The sequence below is a fragment of the Microtus pennsylvanicus genome, chromosome 4, assembly GCF_037038515.1.
Source record: "Microtus pennsylvanicus isolate mMicPen1 chromosome 4, mMicPen1.hap1, whole genome shotgun sequence".
In the NCBI taxonomy this organism is placed as follows: Eukaryota; Metazoa; Chordata; class Mammalia; order Rodentia; family Cricetidae; genus Microtus; species Microtus pennsylvanicus.
In genome coordinates, this window is record NC_134582.1 from 89,060,220 (window position 1) to 89,082,743 (window position 22,524).

At 44.7% G+C, this 22,524-nt stretch overlaps 1 protein-coding gene across 15 annotated transcripts in view; it reads right to left on the minus strand.

Annotated features, from left to right (window-relative positions):
- Phactr1 (phosphatase and actin regulator 1) overlaps window positions 1–22,524 on the minus strand; it is a 438,973-nt gene that overhangs the window by 72,870 nt on the left and 343,579 nt on the right. For 8 of the 15 annotated variants that reach the window (XM_075969805.1, XM_075969808.1, XM_075969810.1 and 5 more), the window contains 3 exons: window positions 19,761–19,841; window positions 3,531–3,698; window positions 1,101–1,307 (listed from right to left, as the gene is read on the minus strand). In XM_075969805.1, the coding sequence (XP_075825920.1) occupies window positions 1,101–1,307; window positions 3,531–3,698; window positions 19,761–19,841 (456 nt within the window). The remainder of the gene's footprint in view (window positions 1–1,100; window positions 1,308–3,530; window positions 3,699–19,760; window positions 19,842–22,524) is intronic. The other 7 variants (XM_075969812.1, XM_075969815.1, XM_075969813.1 and 4 more) reach the window with 1 other exon arrangement.

The window sequence follows — 22,524 nt, forward strand, 5'->3', positions numbered from 1 at the left end:
CAAACACCCAGCCGAGATGGATGGGGGCATTGGCAAAACGCAGTTTGACACCAGTCTGTGTTGAAGTTGAACTGTATAGAGAGATGCCCTGCTGCTGTGGGGACAGTCAACCGATGTCCTAGCAGGTGAGGTGCTCAGGTTCCCATCGTGCTTCCAATGCAGAGTCCTCCCAGCCCTGGAAAAGTCACTTCCTTTTCTTGGCTTTCAGTCTGTCTACTGTGAGTATGTTTTCTTACTTCCTCCCTCATTACAAGTTAAAGTGTAATAGAGATCACTTAGATACATACTATTTGAAAAAATCACTAAATATATTCTATAAAATTGTATAATGTTGACCGATTAGATCAACATGTAACTCCATACCTGTGCATACATTCATTAGCCACACAGAGTGAAGGAAGAAAACGCATTTTAGAGCAACTTTGATAAGCCTGTGATTCTTCTAAAGGTATCTTCCACACTTCTTATTGGTTAGATTATCGCTATTGCTTTTTGAGACAGGCTGACGTCTAACTTGCTGAGGAACACTAAGATGATCTTGAACTTCTGATCCTCCTGCCTCTACCTCCCAAGTAATGGGATTACAGCAATGCACTACTATGCCTAGCTTCTTTCTTTTTAAAGAGAATTGACAGTAAGTGAATGAAATTAGTTTTAATTGCAGAAATATTCTAGACTTTAGATCAATAACTTACAAACATTTAAAGCCTTAACAGACTCATTATGAAGGAAGCAAAGCACTTTTCTTTGCCTGTGTAAACATTTTGACATTGATTCTAATGCGGCCAGATGGGCAATAATCTTGAATCGGTCACATAAATACAAAGTACATATTTACAGATACACATATGACAGATAACACCGAAGGCTCGTGGCATATGGCTGGCAATTGCATATCAAATGCATCTTGACACAGAGACATAAACTCTGGTCGTGACCTCATGTACCGACACACACATACAAACACCCCAACACCCCATGGCGTCATCTTCCCAGCGTTGCTTATTCAGGCTTCAGATAAAAAGAACCAGAGAGAAAGAAACTATCCCGTGAAGGGAGGGAGGGAGGGGGCTGTGCGCCTTGAAAGAGGTTGGACTTACCTGTTAAGTGGTTGGCAATCCGGGCAGTGGGTTTGGGAGGCAGGGCCGGGGGCTGCTTGAGAAGGGACAACTGCTTCACTGGGGTCTCCTCATGGTCTCCAGAGAAAGCAGCAGGTTTTTTGGGGGGCAGGAACAGAACTGGTTTGGCTGAAGGATCTTGGGACAGGAGGACTCCAGACTCACTGGCAGAGGGACTCTCTTGAGACACTGAGGGGACAACCATATGACACACAGGAGACATTACACAAACGCAGTGCAGGCCAGCCAGGCACACAGGACAGGGACACTGTCAGCCCAACAAGATAGCAGAGTGAAACCCACTGCAGGCCACAATGGGCACAGGGAGAGCTAAAGCAAGGACAAGAGAAATCCAAGAAAGCTGGGGGGATGTAGGGGGAGGGGTAGGAAAGGGAGGATGAGGAAGACAGAGGAGAGATGAGGAGAAGCAAGAGGGCAAAGGGGGAGGGGCAAGGGCATCGCCTCATGACAAAGGTCACCACTTCAAACTGAGCCTGCATCATCCAAAGTTCACAGATGCTCTGCTGTGTGACTCAGGAGACGACAGGCACAATGACTAGCACGAGGACTTGGAGTCCTCTAAACTAAACAAGAAGAGCTGGGCCTTTTCTTGAACCCCTGGGCTCTTCCTTTGCTGAGGGAAGACAGAGATGGGCCACACACTGGTGGAGATTATTGGTGATATCCACTGGGTCTTGCTCTCTGGTCCATGATACCAGGTGGCAGCTGACAAGGTGGACACTAGGAGGCCACACAGGGGCTTGAGTGGCTGCTCCTCCAGAGTGGCCAGGACTGAGGGCCAGGCTCTCAATGAGAACACACTCTTGCCCTGCCTGGCCCTGTAAATTCTCACAAGGCAGTGAATGTGCAAAGGCTCCACCTTTTTATCTGTCCAGTTCCTTTACTTCCTGCTTGCCAGACTTCCCATTGTCTTCTCTATTCCCTCCCTTCCCCTCCACCTTCTTTCCAGGTTCTCGTACATTCTAGGCTAGTTAACCTTGAACTTCCAATTCTCCTGTTTCTACCTCCTGAGTGCTGGGATTGCAAGGCATGTACCACCCAGCCTTGGAACTAACTAGATACTTCGTATTAGGGATTGACCCCAGGGGCATCGTGTATGCTGGGTAAGCACCTTAGCAACTGAGCACATCTTGGCTCCCACTGTCTGGTTTCAACTCTCCCCATCTCTTCACTCCGGCCTGCCTCTTATTTTCTCCACAGGAGCCTCTTGATAGGTTCCTTTGTTGAGTTGCCATGAAGAGGTAGCCTACTGCTTCCTACTGTGCTAGCAACCTGGGTAAGCATGGTAAAACCCCGGGACTCGACTGGGGTGGTAGGCTTCACTTAAAGACTCCAACTGCCAGATTTCAGTGGTACAAGGGACATTGGGTTAAAAACTGAAAATCACTGTTCCTGTTTGAAAATCCTAAGGGGCAAGAGCCTGTCCCCTGCCTTCCATGACTGTCACAAGGAGGCAGTGTATAAAGGATTCTTCCGCTGTCCTGCCTTCCTTCTCCTCTGGAGAAAGTAATGTCATATAACAACTCAACCCTGCAAAGAACCCTTGACACTCTGAGTATTCCCCACCTCAGGGACACTGTTCTAATCTGTGTTCAACAACAGCTGGTCAGATCCCGCAGTGAAGCGTGAGTACCAGCTTGGGAAGACAACCCCTCTCCCCTCCTCCCACTCGAGTAAAGTATGCACACAGACGCTGCACATGGCAGCGCCAGGACTGTAGCCTTCCCGTCCGCACTCTGGGTAGTCCCCAAGGCTCCTTCCCAGCCCATAAGACATGTGCTGCTCCTCTCTGTTGGTAAAGACTCATCTTCCGGCTGCTTAGGAAGGCTCTGCACCTCCTGAAGAGGGGCAGGTTGGCCACTGGGTGGCAGTAGACCAGAAGGAGGCAATAATCAGAAAGCATCCAAACATGTCTACAGCAGGCTCCAGCTTAGCTGGGAAATTGTATACAATTTAATAAATGTGTTGATTGGCTGTAACTAGTACATTTACTAAACTGACATGATCATTAAGGAGTATATTGGGACGGGAAATTAGACAGTATAGTCAGGCCTTTGGGACAGAAAGGTTAGACAGGTCTAGAGAGGGATAGGATTCTTCTGATTTATCTTAGAAAACAAACAATATTTTAAACCATCAATATCATAAGAGGAGTTATAATATTTTTAAAGCGATTTAAGTCAAAAAAGTGTTTTTACTATAAACTATAAAACATTATGTGAAGATAGCATCCGTATCTTCTTAGGCTCAGTCATGTGCAGACAACTATGACATTAGTCTTTCCCATATTTCTCGGTCTTCATGCTCTAGTGGTTAAAATGGGCATCCCAAATCCTGCCAGGGGACTGTAACATCCTGGAGACCCACCCCCTGCCTCTGCCAGGTCATTACCTGGTCCGTCCATGATATCTGAAGCTTGGAGCACCTCAAACGAGCAGGGGTCCCTGGGCATTGGTACAGGCTCCATTTCTGACAGGGCAGGCAAAGACAGCTGGCTGGAGCTCAGGGACTGTCCGTTCTCCAGGGAGTCATCATCATTCGAAATGGAGAGCTCTCCGTCTGTGGGAAAGAAGAAGATGGAAGAATCAGATGAGGGGTGTCCTCATGCGAGGCTCCCACTGCACTCAAGGCCGCTAACAAGTCTGGATGCTCTGAGCCATCTTTAGCAAGATCAGTGTCTGCATGTGACAGCAACTCTTTGCTTTTAAAACATGTACCTTTAGAGAGAGCCCATATACTTCTTGAAAGTACATTTCAGCCATTCACAGCAACTTCTCTGTTCTCTCTCCATCCTTTTCATTGCACTCTATTTTGTGTTTAATGTATGTAAGTTTTTTTCTTTTTAAAATACTTGCTGAATTTTTAATTATGTGTATTTGTGTCTATGTGTGGCATGGTGGTTTGAAAGAAAATGGCCCCCAAAGACAGTGGCACCAATGGGAGGTGGGGCCTTCTTGGAGTAGGTATAGCCTTGCTGGAGGAAGTGTGTCAATGTGGAGGCAGGCTTTGAGGTCTCATATATGCTCAAGCCATGCCCAGTGAGACTGTTCACTTCCTGCTGCCTGTACAATGTAGAACTCTCAGATACCTCTCCAACACCATGTCTGCCTGCACGCCACCATGTCTCACTCTGATGATAATGGACTGAACTTCTGAACTGTAAGTGAGTCATCACAATTAAATGCTTTTCTTTATAAGAGTTGGCATGGTCATGGTATCTCTTCACAGCAATAGAAACCCCAAGACATGTGGCTATGTGCACATGAGTAGAGGTATTCTATGGGCCAGAACAGGGTCGACCTCAGCTGTTCCTCTCTGTTGGCAGAGACTCATCTTTGGGCCTATTAGGATCTCTCAGCATCTCCCAAGAGAGGCATACTGGTTGCCTAGATGACAATGGACCAAAGAGGAAGGCATTCCAGAGGGTGGCACTGGAGCTGCAGTAAGAGGCAGCTGTGAGCCTCCTAGTACAGCTACTGAGAACCGAACCCAGGTCCTCTGCAAGGACAGTGTGAGCTCTTAGCCACCAAGCCTCTCTTTAGCTTTACTTCTTTTTCTTAATAAAAATGAATGAAAAAATTTTTTCCTTTAATTTTTAAAAGGTGTAGAAGCTTAGCAGGCAACAGAGACTGAAGAACCATGATTGAGAAATTTTACAGTAGGGAACAAATATTGCCAAAGCTATTGGTGGCTCTCCACAAACTCCACTAAGACCCTATTGCTGAAGACAACACCCACACAATTCCTTGAACATAGAGAAGCCATGCTGGTGCCTACCTAGAACCTGCACCTCTCCTGGCTATTTTTCATGGTACTGGAAGGTACTCTGCATGCTACCAAAGAAGAAAGGTAAACATGAATCTAGCTAAACAAAACAAAACAAAAACCTTTAATCATGGCTTTCCAGAAAGATATGTTGATGCCATCTAAAATTTTATTTGAGATAAGGCCTACTCAATGAGATGAATCCATACTCAACTCTGCTTGGGTGATCAAGAACTTGAGACTAGACAGGCCAGGGACCTAGGGAAAAACCAGATGCTATTGCTCTGCTAAAGGAATGTAGCAATAAAATTATCTGTTATGACTTTCTGCTATATAGATAGATATGAGCCTTGTTTGGCCATCATCAGAGAAGGTTCCTCCTGTAGCAGGTGGAAACAAATACAGAGACCACAACCATGCAATATACAGAATGTGAGAGATCTTTGAACACTCAGCCCTAAAAGGGATGTTTCCATCAAATCCTTCTTCTCAGTCCTCAGGGAACTCTTCAGAAGAGGAGGCAGGAGAGAGTAAGTGCCAGAGAAGATGGTAGACACCAAGGAATCAGGGCCTTATAAATACAACAGAACTGACACACACATGAGCTTACAGAGACTGAGGCAGCATGCACAGGGACTAGTGGGGGGCACCAGATGGGGTCCTAGAGCTGAAAGGAGATGTGGACACACGCCTCCATCCCCAACACAGAAATCATCTCCAGTTGACTGCCACTTGCAAATGAAAGATTAAGTTTTGTTCAAGGGAATCTCACTTAGGGAAACAAACCACTTGGGAGGGTAGGTCCCATGCCAACTAATACATGTCCAACATAAAATAAACTCAATGGCATCTTTGGATGGTCTTTGTCTTATAATGCTAAGTCAGGGCATCTCCCTACCCCTACTCTACAGGCCCTTTATATATATATATATATGTTATAACTTTTGGTTTGAGGTTTTTATTGGGTTTCCAATAAAAATTGTGTGTGAAAGTGTATGTCTCTGGGTCAATATGTGTTTCTTGGGCTCTTTTTTTTTTGGCTCTTTTTACTGCTTGGTTGTTTTGTCATATTCCAATTTGTATGTTTTTGATTTATTTTATTATTCCTTAGATACCTGTTTTTTTTTCTAATGAGAGACAGGGTGTGAATTCAGATGGGAAAAGAGGTGGGGAATATCTGGGAGTAGGGAGAAGAGAAACCATAATCAGAATATATAGTATGAAAAAAAGCCATTTTCAATGAAAGAAAAACCACAACAACAAAACAAAAAAAAAGCACTAGTGAGCAAAGAAGCAGTGAGGACGTGCAGCTCCAGGTTCAAAGAACATCATTCATCTGTTTACCTCTGTCCTCATCCGATTCTTGAGGCGAGTAAGCATTCAGGAAAATCTACAATCCCTACCTAACACGCTGTGGCAGCCCACGGCAGCCGGGAAGTGCCAGGATCCTTTTGGTGCCAACCACCAACCATGTCAACTTTGATCTGCTTGAAGCTCAGTCCCTCACAGGGTCGATTTGAGGATCAAAGACTCCCGCTCAATGGCCATCTGTTAAATCAAAACTCCCCCCTAGCGTGATTTCATCTATACCCAGGGAGTCTTAAATAGCTAAACGTTAAAGCCAAATTAATTTTTCAAGAGGACTTAAAACTCTCTCAGTCAGATGAATAAACACCCAGATGAAAGACGAAGTCATACCCACTCCAAAACAGAGCCTGGCAAAGCAACGGCCTGACTAAAAACTCGAGACAGACTTGTAGAAATGAAAGAGAGCTGAAGCTGAGGTTAATGTTCCTTTCATTATACTCCTTTCAACGTTCTGATTTCATACACTGTGATATCTGATAGCACTGAAATCCTTCACACCACCCCACTAGAACTGCCTTTAACAGAATGTGTGTTTGCTAGAATGTTTTATTAACCCAATGGGCTGTAAATAGTACATGGTCAAGGACCTGTAGTGTTTGACATGGATTGTCTATAAACATTAAAAAAAGAAATAGATAAAAACTCACTGAAGCAGACAGTCGCACACAATACTGGCCTTTGAAGGCTAGTTTGGCTCTCTTTATCTTCTTTTCGTTCAACCTTTCTGCACACCCTAAATAGCAGCAGAGGTTATTATCTCGGAAATGAAAGATACAGTTACTATTTGTTAAGAAGAATACAAGAGGGGGTTGGAGAGATGGCTCAGAGGTTAAGAGCACTGGCTGCTCTTCTAGAGGTCCTGAGTTCAATTTCCAGCAACCACAAGGTGACTCACAAACATCTGCAGTGAGACCTGGTGCCCAACTTCTGGTGTGCAAGCATAGAAGCAGGAAGAACACTGCATACATAATAAATAAAAAAAAACACAAGAGCAGGTCAGGACCTTGAGACCAATGCTACAGAGCTTACACAGCTGAGCTGCAAGTCTGCAAGGCAAGGTAGGGAGAGCCGTGCCATGTTAATGTGACCTTACAGTATACCCCATCATCTCAACCCACTTCTGTTTATCAAGTTCAAACTGTTATCATGGGAAGTGGCTCTGCAGAAAGTCCCTAGTTAGAGGGATGATGACATACTGTCATTTGGTTTGGACACATCTCCAGGAGAACACTCTGATTCTGGATGTTCTGGGCATATTCATGGCTCTCGAGAAGACATCCTAAAGAGTAGAGGGTCTTAATGCCACCACCATGTTTTGTTGCTTTGGACGACTAATGCTGTTGAATAATGGTTTCTTGGTTTAAGAGTTGAGAGGACCACACAGATAACTCTGGGACAAAAGCTGCAGGTGCACCTGGATTTCTCTGGCAGATACCCATGACTCTGATTTCTTTAAGGAAGCTATTTTATAGTCTTGCTAGCAAGTTAGCTAACTGAGAGAAGTCCCATGGCTCCTTGTGGATGAAAAAGGGCCTTTGCTGGTTTACAAAGTCCCAAGCTACTCTGCAGAGGGATCATTCTTGGGAATTGTTGTGACTGATAAAGACACATTTTCATTGAAAAAATTAAAAAGAGACAAAGAAATAAAAGATGTTGATGACACCCACAATCTACTCAACAGGAGAAGTTTCTTCTTTCTGTAAATATTTTTTATGGCTGTAATCTTACTATGTTTCAAAATTTTGTGTTTTGAGGCTGGAGAGATGACTCAGTGGTTAAATGCACTGGATGCTCTTCCAGAGAACTCAGGTTCAGTTCCCAAAACCCATATGTTGGCTAACAATGGTCTTTAACTCCAGTTCTAGGAGATCTTACTCATTCCCTCTTCTGGCATCTGTGGGCACTGCATGCATGCGGCACACAGACATACCATTAATATACATTAAAAACTTTAACTAATTCTGTCTTATTTTTAATATTACTATTATGATCTTATTTACAGTTTTGTTAACAATTATACTAAATGTTTTCTTAACTTTCTCCCTCACATCTCTACCAAGCATTAAAAACTCCCAACTAATTGCTTAGCTTGAAGGTAGTATAGCAATGCTGTGGGATGATGCTCTTGTGCACTGAAAAGATTTGTCACTTGTATTTGTTTAATAAAACACTGATTGGCCAGTAGCCAGGCAGGAAATATAGGTGGGGCAATCAGACTGGGAGAATTCTGGGAAAAGGAAAGGCAGAGATGCAGTTGTAAGCTAGACGTAGAGGAAACAAGACAAGAATGCCTCACTGAGAAAAAGTACCAAGCCACATGGCTAAACATAGATAACAATTATGGGTTAATTTAAGTTGTAAGAGCTAGTTAGCAATCAGCCTGAGCTAAGAGGTCAAACAGTTTGCAGCTAATATAAGTCTCTGTGCATTTACTTGGGAATGAACAGCTACAGGACCAGGTGGGACAAACACTTCTGTCTTCATGGAGTTAGCCCATCACTAAGATGCAACCCCCGACCCCCCACCATGGTCCACTGGGTACAGCTTCAAGCTTTTCTTTCTTTCTTTCTTTCTTTCTTTCTTTCTTTCTTTCTTTCTTTCTTTCTTTCTTTCTTTCTCTCTTTCTATAGACTGGTATTAATTCAAGGCATGCTTATCACTTGCTGGGTGATTTGCAGTGTTTTGGCCTGGGAGCAGGAGAGTGTCAGGTTCATGGGCAATGGCCTCAAGACTAGCTAGTACCAGCCATCATGGTGAGACCCTACCTGACTTCCTGTTTATATCATTTCTCAAATGGTTCACAGGCACGGGTGGAGAAGGGCGACTGCAGTGGCCCCTCATCCCGAGCAATCTGGAAGGATAATGTTTCTTTTGTCTTAGGCAAAAGGTAAAGGAAGGAGCCACAGACAGGCAACAGAAACAATGGTATCATGAACCACACTCTCTTTAGAAATTTGTGTATGGATGAACAGAAGCGTGCTGTTGAGAACCCTAATTCATCTTTGGAAGACATTGGGGGGAAGAGAAGAGGCAGGTAGATTAGAAAGGAACATGGTTCCAGAGCATGGGGAAGCCTGTGCCGTCTTTGCCATTACTAGCTTAAAACAAGTTACTTGACTTTTGGGGACCTCAATTTCTGTCCCTTTAAACAAATGAACTGACTGCATTAGATAATACTAAACTTCCAGATCTTCATTGAATGGGGTGCTGGGAGATGCAAGAAATCCCCTAATACCTGCGAATTAGTCAAATTTAGAACAGATGAACTAAACAGTCAGGCATTTTACATCTAGGTTTTCACTCTGGGTAGAAAACAAGGACTGGGAAGTAAATAGATAGATTTCTGGCTTACTATAGATAAAGTTTTAATTTTATGTAAAAAAATCCAATAAAGTTTTAGTGTAGATCTAGAGCTTTTTGTTCCTTTTATAAAAACCCTCTGAGCACAGCAGAAAGATGGGCAGGAAGCAAGGAGTGAATATTTCTGCATCTCCAATGCCAAGTACTATATTGGACATTTTATTTATGATGGCAATAATAAGAGCCCTTCAAATAGCATTGCAGATATTTTCTATGTGCCAGCTCTGTCTTCATGTTCCTTCTCTCTCCTCATCAGCCCTCCCCTCTTCTTCTCGCTCTGCTCCTCCTTTCCCCTTCTTTTTCCTCTCCTCCCTTTCGTCTGGTCTCCTATCTATTCTCTTTGTTCTCTTCCTTTTCCCTCAACACCTCTTTTCCCATCATCCATTTGTCTGCCTATCTACCTACCTATCTATCTATCTATCTATCTATCTATCTATCTATCTATCTATCTATCTATCTATTCATCTATCTGTCATTTATCTTCATGCTTACAATCCTCCATCCAACCATCCATCTATCCATCCATCCATCCATCCATCCATCCATCCATCCATCCATTGAATGAAAATAGTATCCAAGTGTTATGTGACAATTTTAGTCTGGAAGTCTTTGGAAGATTTCCTCATTGGGGACACATATGTGTTAGCATTTACGCTCACATGACAATGCAAACAGATTCTAATTTGCTGATGATCATTAAGATGTTTAATTAAAATAAAACAAAATGATGACTCCCAGCTATGTTCAAGCGAGTAATTATCATTGCAAAGACGTGTAAGAAACTGTCAACTACTTTTCCCCTCAGGGACAGAGCTACTGTTGAGCTTTTCTGGGTTCTCATTTCAGCTTCCCAGAGATACTTTTTGACTACAAAGGGCATCTTATCAAGTGGCTAATGAGGAGTTGAATGGTGATTTCTGTGGGAAAGGCACCAGCTATGGGCTCAGTCCTCATCACAGGGGCTCATGTCAGTGAGCCGCAACGCTCAGTCTTTTATTTTTTCTGAAATTAATGCACTTTTTCTACTATACTAGAAAATCCCTCACACAATAAGAGGACAGACATACTCATCTCTCTCTCTTTTTGTATGTGTATGGAATACGTGTATATGAGTACTTGTGTGTGTGTGTGTGCGCGCGCGTGTGCGCGCGCACAGGCATATATATTCATGTAGAGACCCAAAATTGATGCCAGGTGTCTTTCTTGACTTCTCTTTATTTGCTGAAGCAGGCTCTCTTCGAGCTTGCCCCTATAGCTAGCTTACTAGCCATCTTGCCCCAGGCCTCCTGGCGCTCATTTCTCTCCCTTCTGAGTGCTGGGGTTATATTCAGCTGTTACACCCACCTGCCCTGCTCAGCTTGTATGTGGGTTCCGGAGATCTGCAGTTTGTTCTTCATACTTGCATGGCAAGAACTTTATCCACCATGCCAGCTCCCCAGCCCAGAGCCACCGTTCTGCAGCCCACAAAGGTGTCATTTTAATAACAAAATACATAGCTTTGTAAGAGCTTGCTAGTGCCATCACCTTCGAAATCATCATCCTCAAAGACATCAGCTGCTTTGTAGCCAGGGAAAACCAACAGCTGATAAGAGACAAGTCACCCAGGGATGTCACTGATGGATTAAAGCTTTAAACCACAGAAGTGGCAAGGGCTCCCTGGCGGTTGTCAGCTTTGGAAGAAGCATTTCCTTCAATTTGTCTGATTAAACGAAATGGGGTGCTACTGAGCGTTCACACAACTTAAAGCATGGAGCACAGAAAGACTACCCGTTAATGAATTGCTGTCATTTGATGCTTAAGCATCTAAAAACTTAAAACTTTTATTTTCCTCTAATTAATCCATTAATTAATCACAGGCAGGGGCTCACTAGGAAACCTGGGAGACTTTCAAGTCATGATCTTTCTGCCGTAGCTACTTAAGTAGTAGTGAGTAGTCCATTCTTTTTCCATGATGAGGAGAAATGATCCCTGGGAAGATAATGTGCTTTGTGTGAGGGTGGAGGTTGGTGCCTGATGGAGGAGCAACACAAGACTGTATGATATGAGTAGACAAAGCCTTTGGGGGAATTCCTGGAGCCTTAAAATAGAACCTCAGTTCTTGGGTGTGCTGGTGAGGTGGTTGTGAAGAGAAACTGGGAATCAACAGCACCTTAAAGGGGGATGAAGAGCAGGACAAGGTTCATGGTGGAACTCATAGCTCATAGCTGTTAGCTTCTACTTTAGGTGTGTGAGGATAGCCCAAATTGCATAGTTCCTTAATCCCCTAACAACTACACGCAAGTAAGGCCCAGAAGAGAGTTTAATGGTTCATCATTCTATTGCACTACCAGGGACATAAGGAGAGCACCTAGCTGGTGGCAGAATGCCTTCAATGGAGCAGGCTAAGGACCAGAAATTGCAAGTGGGGATTGAATGCAGAAATGATGCCAAAGACTGGTATAGTTGGGAATTCTGAGATGACAGTCAGCTAAAAGCACAGTTCAAGGAGATGAAAAAAGTGTTCTGTATCTTCTCTATACATAAAAGGAAAAGCAGGACCAGAGCCCAAGGATTGTGTCTCCTATGTGACTGCTGGTGCTTGTGGGACAAAAGCTAAATATCCCACTGACTTGTCTAACTGTACACAAGTCTTAGAAGTATGGTATCAGTAAAACTTTTCTAGGTTTAAGGCAACTCTCTCTCTCTCTTTCTCTAATCCTTCCTTCCTTTCTTCCTCCCTCCCTCTCTCTTTCATTCTTTATTTGTTCTTTCCCATACATCCATTTATTCATTCATTCTTTTAAAAAAAAGCAAATAGCCTTCAAATGTTTTGTTCTCCATGATACCACTAATGTCAGTGAAGGTCAGTAGTGGTGGAGAGATGAGGTATCAGAAGGCAGGGGAGCTTATGGATGGACATGTTATCTGCCTAGCCCAAGGAGCCTCACTGCCCTGAGCTCACAGGAGGAGTGCAGACAGGAAGTGGAAAGGCTGGTATCAAGTGGGTCTTCTCACGAGAACCCACATTAGAGGCCAGCTCCTGTCTAGTAGTTAGGTCTACAAATTCTAGGGTAATTTTAAAGAATCTGTGGGCAAGACTTTCTTGTTTTTAGAGAGAGAATACAGCCTTTGGCTATTCCTCTGGGAACTGTGGTGCTAGAGCCATTGCAGCCAGTGTGTCATCACAAGGACCTGCATCGCACGAAGATGGTATCTCTTAACTAGGCCACGTCACTGACAGATTAACCAATACTGGCATGGCCACACCATAGACTATCACACAATACTCATTCATTCACACAGGCAATAAATATCAAGCGAACAATGACAAACTCTAAGCCTTGCTCAAGGCACCTGAGACATTCTAAAGGACAAACTTGTAATATCTAATGCCTTGAGAAAGTTCCATTTTGTTTACTGTGTTAGACTTTATGAGTCTAATTTTTTTTTTGTTGCCTGAAGCCAGAGCATCCTCACTTACACCCTGCCGACTGCACATTGGCTTCACAGGTAGCTGAAACACAGCTATGACTATATAGCGTAAAATAATTGAAAGAACCCTTTCTGATCTTCCTCTTCCTCTCATGCATTGACATTTTGGAACATCACCTCATTCCCAAGTAAACCACAGTCTCCTGTCATGTCTTCACAATGCTGCCCATTTCTGGTTTGCTTTTTAATTCTTTGGCACCTTCTCATTCTAGGAAGTTTCTCCTTACTCTCAGATTACTTTTGACCACTGGAACATTAAATATTGAAGGTCCTTGGTTTTTTTTTTATATCAAGGTCTTCATTTGTTTTCTCTCAGGAAACTACCATCCGTGTTCCCGCTGGACTCCAACTGTGATGGTTAATCATCACCATCAGCTCGACTGGATTTAGAATCACCTGGGAGACACACCTCTGTGTAGGCTTATGCAAATGTTTCCAGGGATATTTAACTGGGCAGGGATGACTCATCCTGAATGGTGGCACCAATCCACAAACCAGGGTTTCAGAATGAAGAAAAAAAGAGAAAAGGAGAAAGCCAGATGCATGGCAGTATTCATCTTTCTCTGCTTCCTGACTGCAGACACAATGCGACCAGGCTCCGTGTTCCTGCCACCACAGCCACCCTTGCTGGCATGTCCCCACCATGATGGTTTGTAACCTCAAGCCATGAACCAAAATAAATGTTTTCTGAAATGGATTTTGCCAAGTATTTCATCACAGCAGTGATAGACATAAGTAATCATGAGTGTACATCTAGGAATTCCAAACCATATCTAGCCCAGATCTCCCCCTGTAGCTTTAGTGTCTGTCAGTCAACTGGATATCTCGATCCATGAAGTTAATCACCACGATATTGTATGTTTGAAATTTACTTCTCTGGGTTCCTAGCTCCGTAAATGGTTCCCGTATCTTTCCACCTGGTTACTTGAGCCCCTTTACTCTTCTCCCTTCACACCCCCAACTCTAAATGGTTCAAGAGTTCTTCTGACTTCATCTCTTGTATAACTTTCTAGCCCAATGTCACCCTTATGCCTATGACTTTCATTCCTGTCGCCCACTATCATGTTCTCTGAATCCCAGTGACTATGACTGGCTGGTTTCCCTGATTCATGTCTTGGACTATCTCCTAGTCATCCTCTCCTGCAGAATGAATGGTGAGGCCATGACTCTGATGGGCAGAAATGCTCTCCTAAAGCTCTGCAAATGCCCGTATGGGAAGAAACAGACATGGAAAGGGCAGAGTGCTCCAGCCCACGTGACCTGCCTGACTCCTTACTGGGAAGATAGGAGGATGTTCATGCTTACTTCATTTCTCATTGGTGTTTCCAATGGTGCTGAGCCTTCATCTCTGGACACCCTCACCCCTTTCCATCGTCTCTAGGAAAACCTCTGCCCATCTTTTAGCACTCCCAACCACTCTCCCTTGCAAGGTGCCTTATAAGAGTCTCCTGGCCTATGGAGTAATAGTTCCACACGCTGCGTGGAAGTCAGTTACTTCCCCCACTGTACCTACCAAGTTGTCTGTGTCTACTGTCAGGGCTGTGAGCTGGGTTAGCCAGGGAGCCTGCCCTTCTTACTAGCACTTCTGCTTCTTAGAGTAATGCCTGCATACTCAGCATGGTGTCACACGCCTTTTATACCAGCACTTGGGAGGCAGAGGCAGGCAGGCTGATCTCCGTGAGTTCAAGGCCAGCCTGGTTTATAGAGAAAGTTCCAGGAACCCTGTCTGGACAAACACACACACACACACACACACACACACACACACACACACACACACACACACAAATTAAAAAAAGAACAATGCCTGCAACATGGCAAAGTGCTCAACCAACCCGTGATGAACAAAAGTCCACTCTTTGCTAACTTATACTCAGGGATAGCACTAATCCATTCATTCTTCTGGCTTGGGCCGTGCTTTTCTTTCTTCCTTTTTCTGAGAATTTGGTGTTGTCTAAGAAGATATTTACTTACTTATTTATATGTGTGTGGGGTGGTGGTAGTGGTGGTGGTGGTGGTGGTGGTGTGTGTGTGTCTGTCACATGGAGTACAGGTGCCTGCAGAGGTTAGAAGAGGTCATGGTTATTCAGGGTAAATCAGTTAAGGCACTTGTGAACACATGGATGCTGGACCCAAACGCAGGTCTTCTGGAAGAGCTGCGCAGTGTCTTTTCTTTGTTGTTATTGTTGTTTTGTTTTTGTTGGTTGGTTTTTTTGCGTTTTTTTTTTTTTAACTCAGGGTTTTTCTGTGTTAACAGCCCTGGCTGTCCTGGAACTAGCACTGTAGACCAGCCTGGCCTTGAACTCACAGAGATCTCCCTGTCTCTGCCTCCCTGAGTGCTGGGATTAAAGGCATGCGTCACCACCGCCCAGCCAGCATAGAGTCTTCCTCCCACCTCTCCAGCCCCAAATCAAAGGAATATTTAATTACAATTTCTCTTTGTCCTCTTCATCATGTAAACCACTCCTCAAACATGTCAACTGAATACCTGGAACATGTTAATAGGTGGATTTTTACTTAGACGACCCCAATGAACAAGTGTGAACGAATTTATTGTAAGAAGTTCTGAGCCGCTGCACTTAGCTTTCTGCTGTGGTTACTGGAAGCAAATACTGTATCCTCATTTCCACACAGTTACTACAGATCACAGCTCCCTGTAGGTGCCATTTGTAGGCACGGCATCAGAGAAGCTAAAATGGGACAAACCGCAGTGTCTGGTAAAGGTTGTGAAAAGCATTTCCCGTAGACGTTAAAAGACTTTAAAAGTCCACGCACCTGGGGCCAGATAAATAAGGGGATTTCGGAAGGCCACAGCCAACATTTGTCTCCTCTAATATGGAGAAAAATTTTTATTTCCATTTTGAGAGGATGATGACCTTTATATTAAATATCAGGCTACAGGCAGGAGGGGGTGGTGGGGAATCATCCATTTTGAGAGCTCCCGTTGTGCGTGTAACAGCTCCTGCCAGTGCAGTGGTTCTCAATCTGTGGGACGCGACCCCCAAAGGGGTCGCATTTCAAACATCCTGCATACCAGATATTTACATTGCAATTCATGACAGTAACAAAATCACAGTTTTGAAGTAGCAATGAAATAATTTTAGGGTTGGAGGTCACTGCAACATAAAGAACTATCGCCTGAATAAGGACACCAAAACAGCAAAATCCCCAAGCTTACACCTGACATGCTTTATTTTTATTTGCTGAAGAATGTTCTCTGAAATTCTAGTACTTTCTGGAGAGCTACGTTACTCATGGGGCCACTCATCCGTTCTAGTCTTTCTCAGAAGCAGACCCATCCTCTGGGTTTCCTTTCCCTCCCACGTGGGATCCTTTGTCTCCAGGGACGACAGAACCTTCTGAGTGAGCAGTTGTGGCCTCAATTATGTCAAGGTAGGCTGCCACAGGTAAGGGGCAGGCCCGGCTGACAATGCAGGAGGGATGTCAGGGCTTTCGGAAGCAGAGAGCTGGATTCTCTCTCACAGTTCCTCCCCTTTCCTGCCCCTGTCCTTCCCCTCTCTTCCCTTCCCTTCCTTTTTTCTTTCTCATCTCTTTCCCTTTCCTTCTTTCTGTCTCCTTTCTTCTCACGAGATGCACATTTATGGAAGAGACACGCTCATTCTATATGACACAAGTCACAAGGTGTCGGGAAATTCAGGGAGTCACAGCATCATGTTACCAGGGTGGTTTCTATTCTGCACATCCCAGGGCTGCGTGAACTGGGTACAATATTCGAATGGCCTCTGACCACTAAGATCATCTATCACTCACGCAAAACTAACAAAAGGAACTCTGGGAGGCTTTGTGCAACCACAGCACCTCAAAAACATTTCGGTCAGAGGACATTCATGAGACTCAGGGGGTAAACACACTTCACACGTCTGGTAAAGACGAAGCTTACAACATTCACAGGGGCGCCTCCTCAAGGCTACGGAAGCAGTAAACACCTCTAGATTAAGGAAAGAGTAGGAAATTGACGCGTGGTGAGACTGACCCGGAAGAGGTCTCTGAACTGTCTGTCCAGCTGCCTGAAGGTTGTCTAGATAGCTCGGGAGATACAGATGTTGTGAGTCATCACCCATGCTAGGCTGGGCTCTTCAGTGATACCTTTGAGTCATCCCTGCTCCTGGAAGTAACCCCTCACCCACACTCCTACAAGGAACTCCAAAAAGCTCACGGGCTCACTAAGTTAGACTCGGAGTGACTCTTGTCTGTAGGGGGTTCCCAATCTAGGTGAGCAAACACATGTGTGCTGTGTCTCACTAGGAAAAGGGTCACATGATCATCATCAGCTCTGAGAGTAGAAAGGGCTTGAAACAATGTAAGATATGGCGATGGGAGATGGTGATGAGAACATACTAATGTTTCTTGAAGATTTGTGTATTTACCACGGTCATGATTCATATTATCTCATGCAGTCAGTACCACAACAATCTTATCCATACTTTGAGATTAAAAGAATAGAGGCACATTAAGTTAATAAAGTTAACTAAAGTCACGAAGGTAGCTGGGTGTGGAATTAGAAGTGTTTCTGAGGGGTATGGGTAAGTCAGGATCTTGTTATGGAGTCCTGACTGGCCTTAGACTTGCATAGATGCCCCTGCCACTGCCTCTTCCTCCCAAGTGTTGCTTATTACTATTATTATTGAGATAGGGCCTTATGGAGCTATGTAGTTCAGGGTGGACTTTCATTAAGTTATGTGTCATAGCTGGCCTTGAACTCCTAATCTTCCTGTCTCTATCTCCCAGGGGCTGAGATTATGGGCATGTGAAGGCTGCAGGAGAGAAAGGAGGGAAGGAGGCGGGAAGAGCTGTTTAGCGGCGTCGGAACCAGCTTGGGCTGTGAGCGCAGGATTGAAGCACTTGGTGCTCATACTCTAAGATCACACCTGCACTCAGGCGGGCGTCTGTGGCCTCTCCTGGGGAGTGAATGTGGAGAGAAACTTGCGGTGAAGTGTACTGATGAAGGTTCATGCCAGGCAGGGTTTGGGGACCGTACTAAAAGTGTGCCCTTGGAGAAACGTGACAAGATGAAGGATTCCACCCCCGGAGAGAGAGATGTGTTCTGCTGTTTAGCCTCCTCCAGGTAGAAAGGGAGAATGTACCTCACCTTAGGGACTCAGGACCTTAGGAAGCTCAGGTACTTAGCCTCGTTTGAAAGATTATAGTGTCACATTCCTTCCTGTGTCTCTTGTCACCAGGGCAGAGGGTACGGTGTGTGTGTTACTTTCTACTTGCATTTCAGACTGTCAATCTGTGCAATGGTTAAATGTTTCAGACATACTGCTGAGAAGGCCCGTAATGGTAATGGATGAGGTGGACATGCTGCAGCGAAGTGTGTTGGATAGTTTTATGTCAACGTGACACGAGCTAAAGTCATCTGAGAGGATGGAACCTCGACTGAGAAAATGCCTCCGTAAGATCAGGCTATAGGCAAGCCTGCAGGCCATTTTATTAATTAGTGATTTTGTGGGTAATGCTCTCCCTGGCTGGTGGTCCTGGGTTCTATAAGAAAGGAGGCTGAGCAAGTCATGAGGTAGCAAGCCAGTAAACAGCATCTCTCCTTGGCCTCTGCATCTGCTCCTCCCTCCAGATTCCTGCCCTGTTTGGGTTCCTGTCCTAACTTCCATAGGTGGTGAACAGCGGTATGGAAGTGTAAGCAGAATAAACCCTTTCCTCCTCAAGTTGCTTTGGTTATGGTGTTTGATTATAGCATCAGTAACCCAAACGAAGACAAGAAGTAAGGGCCCAGTGTAGAAAACAGCTGAATTAGAGCATTGTACCAGGACTCAGAAACATAAGCCGCCTTTACACATTGGGACCCACAAGGGTTTGGAGAAGACCCACAAACAATCACCGCAAACCGACTGCCCCACGCCAGCCATAGGAGCACGTGATTATTGGGGCGAACCCAGGAAGTCAAATAGCTCATGATCTGGCCCCTCCAATAACACCAACTAGACTAGCACACAGACTTGACACAGACGGCTAAAGAGTCGAAGGAGACTGGAAGCAGCTGGCTTCTCAGGTACAACCCTTGGAGGATTGTGCCATCTGAGGGAGAGAAAGCAAAGGGAGGGGAGGAAGAGAAAGCTGAAGAAAGGGAAGCCAAGAGAGTGGGGAAAGAGATCTATGCAAGCAGGCTCAACATCAAAGACCAGGGTTCTCAATGAACAGGAGCAAAGGCCTGTTACTGTGCGACACTGCAGCCATTCATATTTAAAGGGGACAATATAGCAAACAAAAGATGAGGTACACAGCACCAAACACAAGGTTCCGAGAGTGAGGGAAAAATGTGCTAAGAAAATCCTATTGGGTTGTGGCTTTTTAATCTTTATTTTGGGAAACCCCAGAGTTCACACAAGCAGAGAGAAATTACATTTGCCCCGGTGCAGAGCCTACATCTTTGTGTGTATGTATACGTGTGTGTGTGTGTGTGTGTGCACTCATGCTCGTGGCTGATTTGGGTAGCACCATATCCTTTCTTCTCATCCAATACTGATGTTTTTAGTGCCCTCTGCTACATTCTCTCTTCCTCTAGAATCAGCAGGTTTTAAATGTTCAAATCCCGACTGAAGTGATGTGGATAGCAAAACGCAGAACTGGAAATGAATATGTACACCTTGCTGGGCCTGCGGACAACAGACAGTCTCTTACCTTTATCATAGATTTCCTTCAAGACCCCTCTCTTGATCAGCTCCTCTCTGCTTTGCCTCATCGATATCTTCCTTTCCAGAGCTGCAAGCAAGAGACAAGAGAGGCGGTGTGAACGGTAGCCATTGTCCTCCTCCCTGCAAAGGATCCATCTGTTAATGGACACTGTAATCTCATGAAAGCCTATGAAGCCCGTTTTGCTGATGGTAAGCCAATGACACCAGGTAATGTTTTAACTCTTCAAAATACTCTTCTAGTTACCTCTAAGGCAGGTTTGGTTATTGAATCTGATGAATGACTTCTGACTCTGACTTACAGTGGCGGATGCCTCTGCGTGGAGAAGCTTCAACATCAAGTTGAACAAGTTGAACAAGTCAGCCGCACGACTACTGGCTAAGGGGACTGGGATTCAGCCTCTGTTTGGGGCTCTACCTCTCGGTCAGGGGCATGTCCCGAGGATGGCTGCTCCTGTCAGACAGGCTGGGCATTTCGGCATCTCGGCATTTCGCCAATCTGACTCCTCACCTAGGGTCTCCTTGTTTTTCCAATGTAAAAATTAAATAGAGGTACGCATTTGGATATTTATCTCTGGAAAAGTACCCTGTACTAGGGTGGTCCACGAAGATCCGCGAAGATCTCTGCTTCACCTCTCCTTCACCTCTCTATGTAGCCACATATGGGAGAAGCCACACGAGGAACGAACTTTTCCCAAGCCAGGTGCTTCTCCAGCTGAGCCACATGTGTGGTAGGTGGGGCTAGAGAGGAGGAGAGAGTTCTCCTATGGGAAGAGTGGGCGTAATGGGGACCAGTGAAGGGGAAATGGATACAAAGGGCCCATGGGAGGCATGCTGGGAGCCTCTGAAGGGAAGGCAGTCCCTTCAGCACCTGCAATCCCATCTCTGGTAAACACGGGGTGGTGGTGGGGGTATTTCAGTGGCCGTGTCAGACTGAACATTTCTACATCCCTCAGGAGCATAGCTACTTAGGGGTGACACGCTACTGGCAGAACGGAGGAGCAAAGTCGTGTGCAGCTTACTTACACACACACACACGCACACACCTTAACAGAATTTAGAATAAGAAACAAGTGGGCAAGAAGCCAAGTCTCAGTGGGAGCCTATGATCTCTGGGACATCAGACACATCTCTTTGCTGAAGACAGATGCCTCACCCCTGCTATTCTGATTTCACAAGTTCTGAGTAGGGCTGTGGCACCTTGATTTTGATAGAAAGATCTCTGGGTCGTTGTCAGGCTCGGCTAGGCTCACACTCTCTGATCATATAGTTTGATGAGGCATTTCTTACTATTCAAGTCCAAACATAATCTGCACCAACACCTAATAATCTCTCACTTGAATCATTCATTCACTATGTAAAAAGACACCTTTCTACTTGTCAACGTGGGCCAACTGCCCTCAGAATGAACATGCCTAGTGTTTTTCTCTGCTAGGTGGATCACATTGACAGTTTGCTTCTGGAACAACAAACTGATCATGTTGCATGTGATAAAACTTGTAGGCAGTGGAACCGAGTTGGAGGAATTTGGGTGACTGGGAGGTGGAGCTTTGAAGGAGACACTGGGGTGTCAACACTCCTTTGTACTTGTTTCTTAAGTGCCATGATAAAGGTGATTTTGAGCCACTACGTATTGCCTGTGATAAAATGCTGAACTGCCACAGTCCTGCATGGGCAAGCAATCGTGGACTGAAAAACTCTGAATCTAAAACAAATCTTGCCTGCTTTTCAGTTGACTTTCTCAAGCGTTCTGTCACAGTAACAGAACGCTAAATCCATTTAGTAATCCCATTCCACAGAGCAGATGAAGGGTAAGTGTTCTTGTCACACAATAAGCATGGATCTCGGTGGCTGTTCTATCAGTGTGATCTTACAGCCCTTACCACAGTTTTACCAGAGCAACTTCAGCAGAATTCCCAGTACGTCCTTGCAGGGATCCAATAATCCATTGTAGTAGTTTGAATAAGAATCCCCCCTCCACACACACACACCCAGCCTGATCTATTTGAATTCTTAGTCACCAGGGAGTGGAACTGTTTGAAAGGATTAAAAGGAGATTAGGAGGTAATGATCTATTGGAGAAAATGTGTTACTGGGGGGTAGGCTTTGGGGTTTCAAACGTCCACAGTAGGCCTAGATTCTTTCTCTACCTGCTGACTGCAGATTAGGATTAAAGATCTCAGCTACTTCTCCAGGGCCATGTCTGTCATCATGCTCCCTGCACTGATGATAATGGACTAACCCTCTGAAACTGTAAGCAAGCCCCCAATTAAATGCTTTCTTTTATAAGGGCTTTTTGGTTTTAGTGTCTCTTCAAAGCAATGGAACAGTGACTAAGACATCCATCCTCTTACTCTCTTTCTGTCACATGGCGGCACAGCAGTTCTGTGACTCAGCCACCTTTAGGGATTTCCTACCAGGCTTGGATGGTCCTCACATACTGATAAAACTATCTGGATCACTGCCCTAAATACCAGACAAACTAGCCTTGCCCTTGAGAAAAGTTTGTTAAACCAGAAGCTACAGACACACTCAGGCAGAACAGCCCTCTTCTCTCTTTTTCTTTGTAAAGAACTAGTCATACTCTGGCTGTTCTTATAATACTGGCTTCGGACCGATTGTCTAGGACTCAATGCTTCTTTGTTTGAAATCTTAACTAGTTCCATGCCTGGATGGGAACTCTCCTGTAGTTATTCTTAGGGGATTTCAGGTTTGGTGGGATGGTGCCAGAGACACATGAAGAAAACACATTA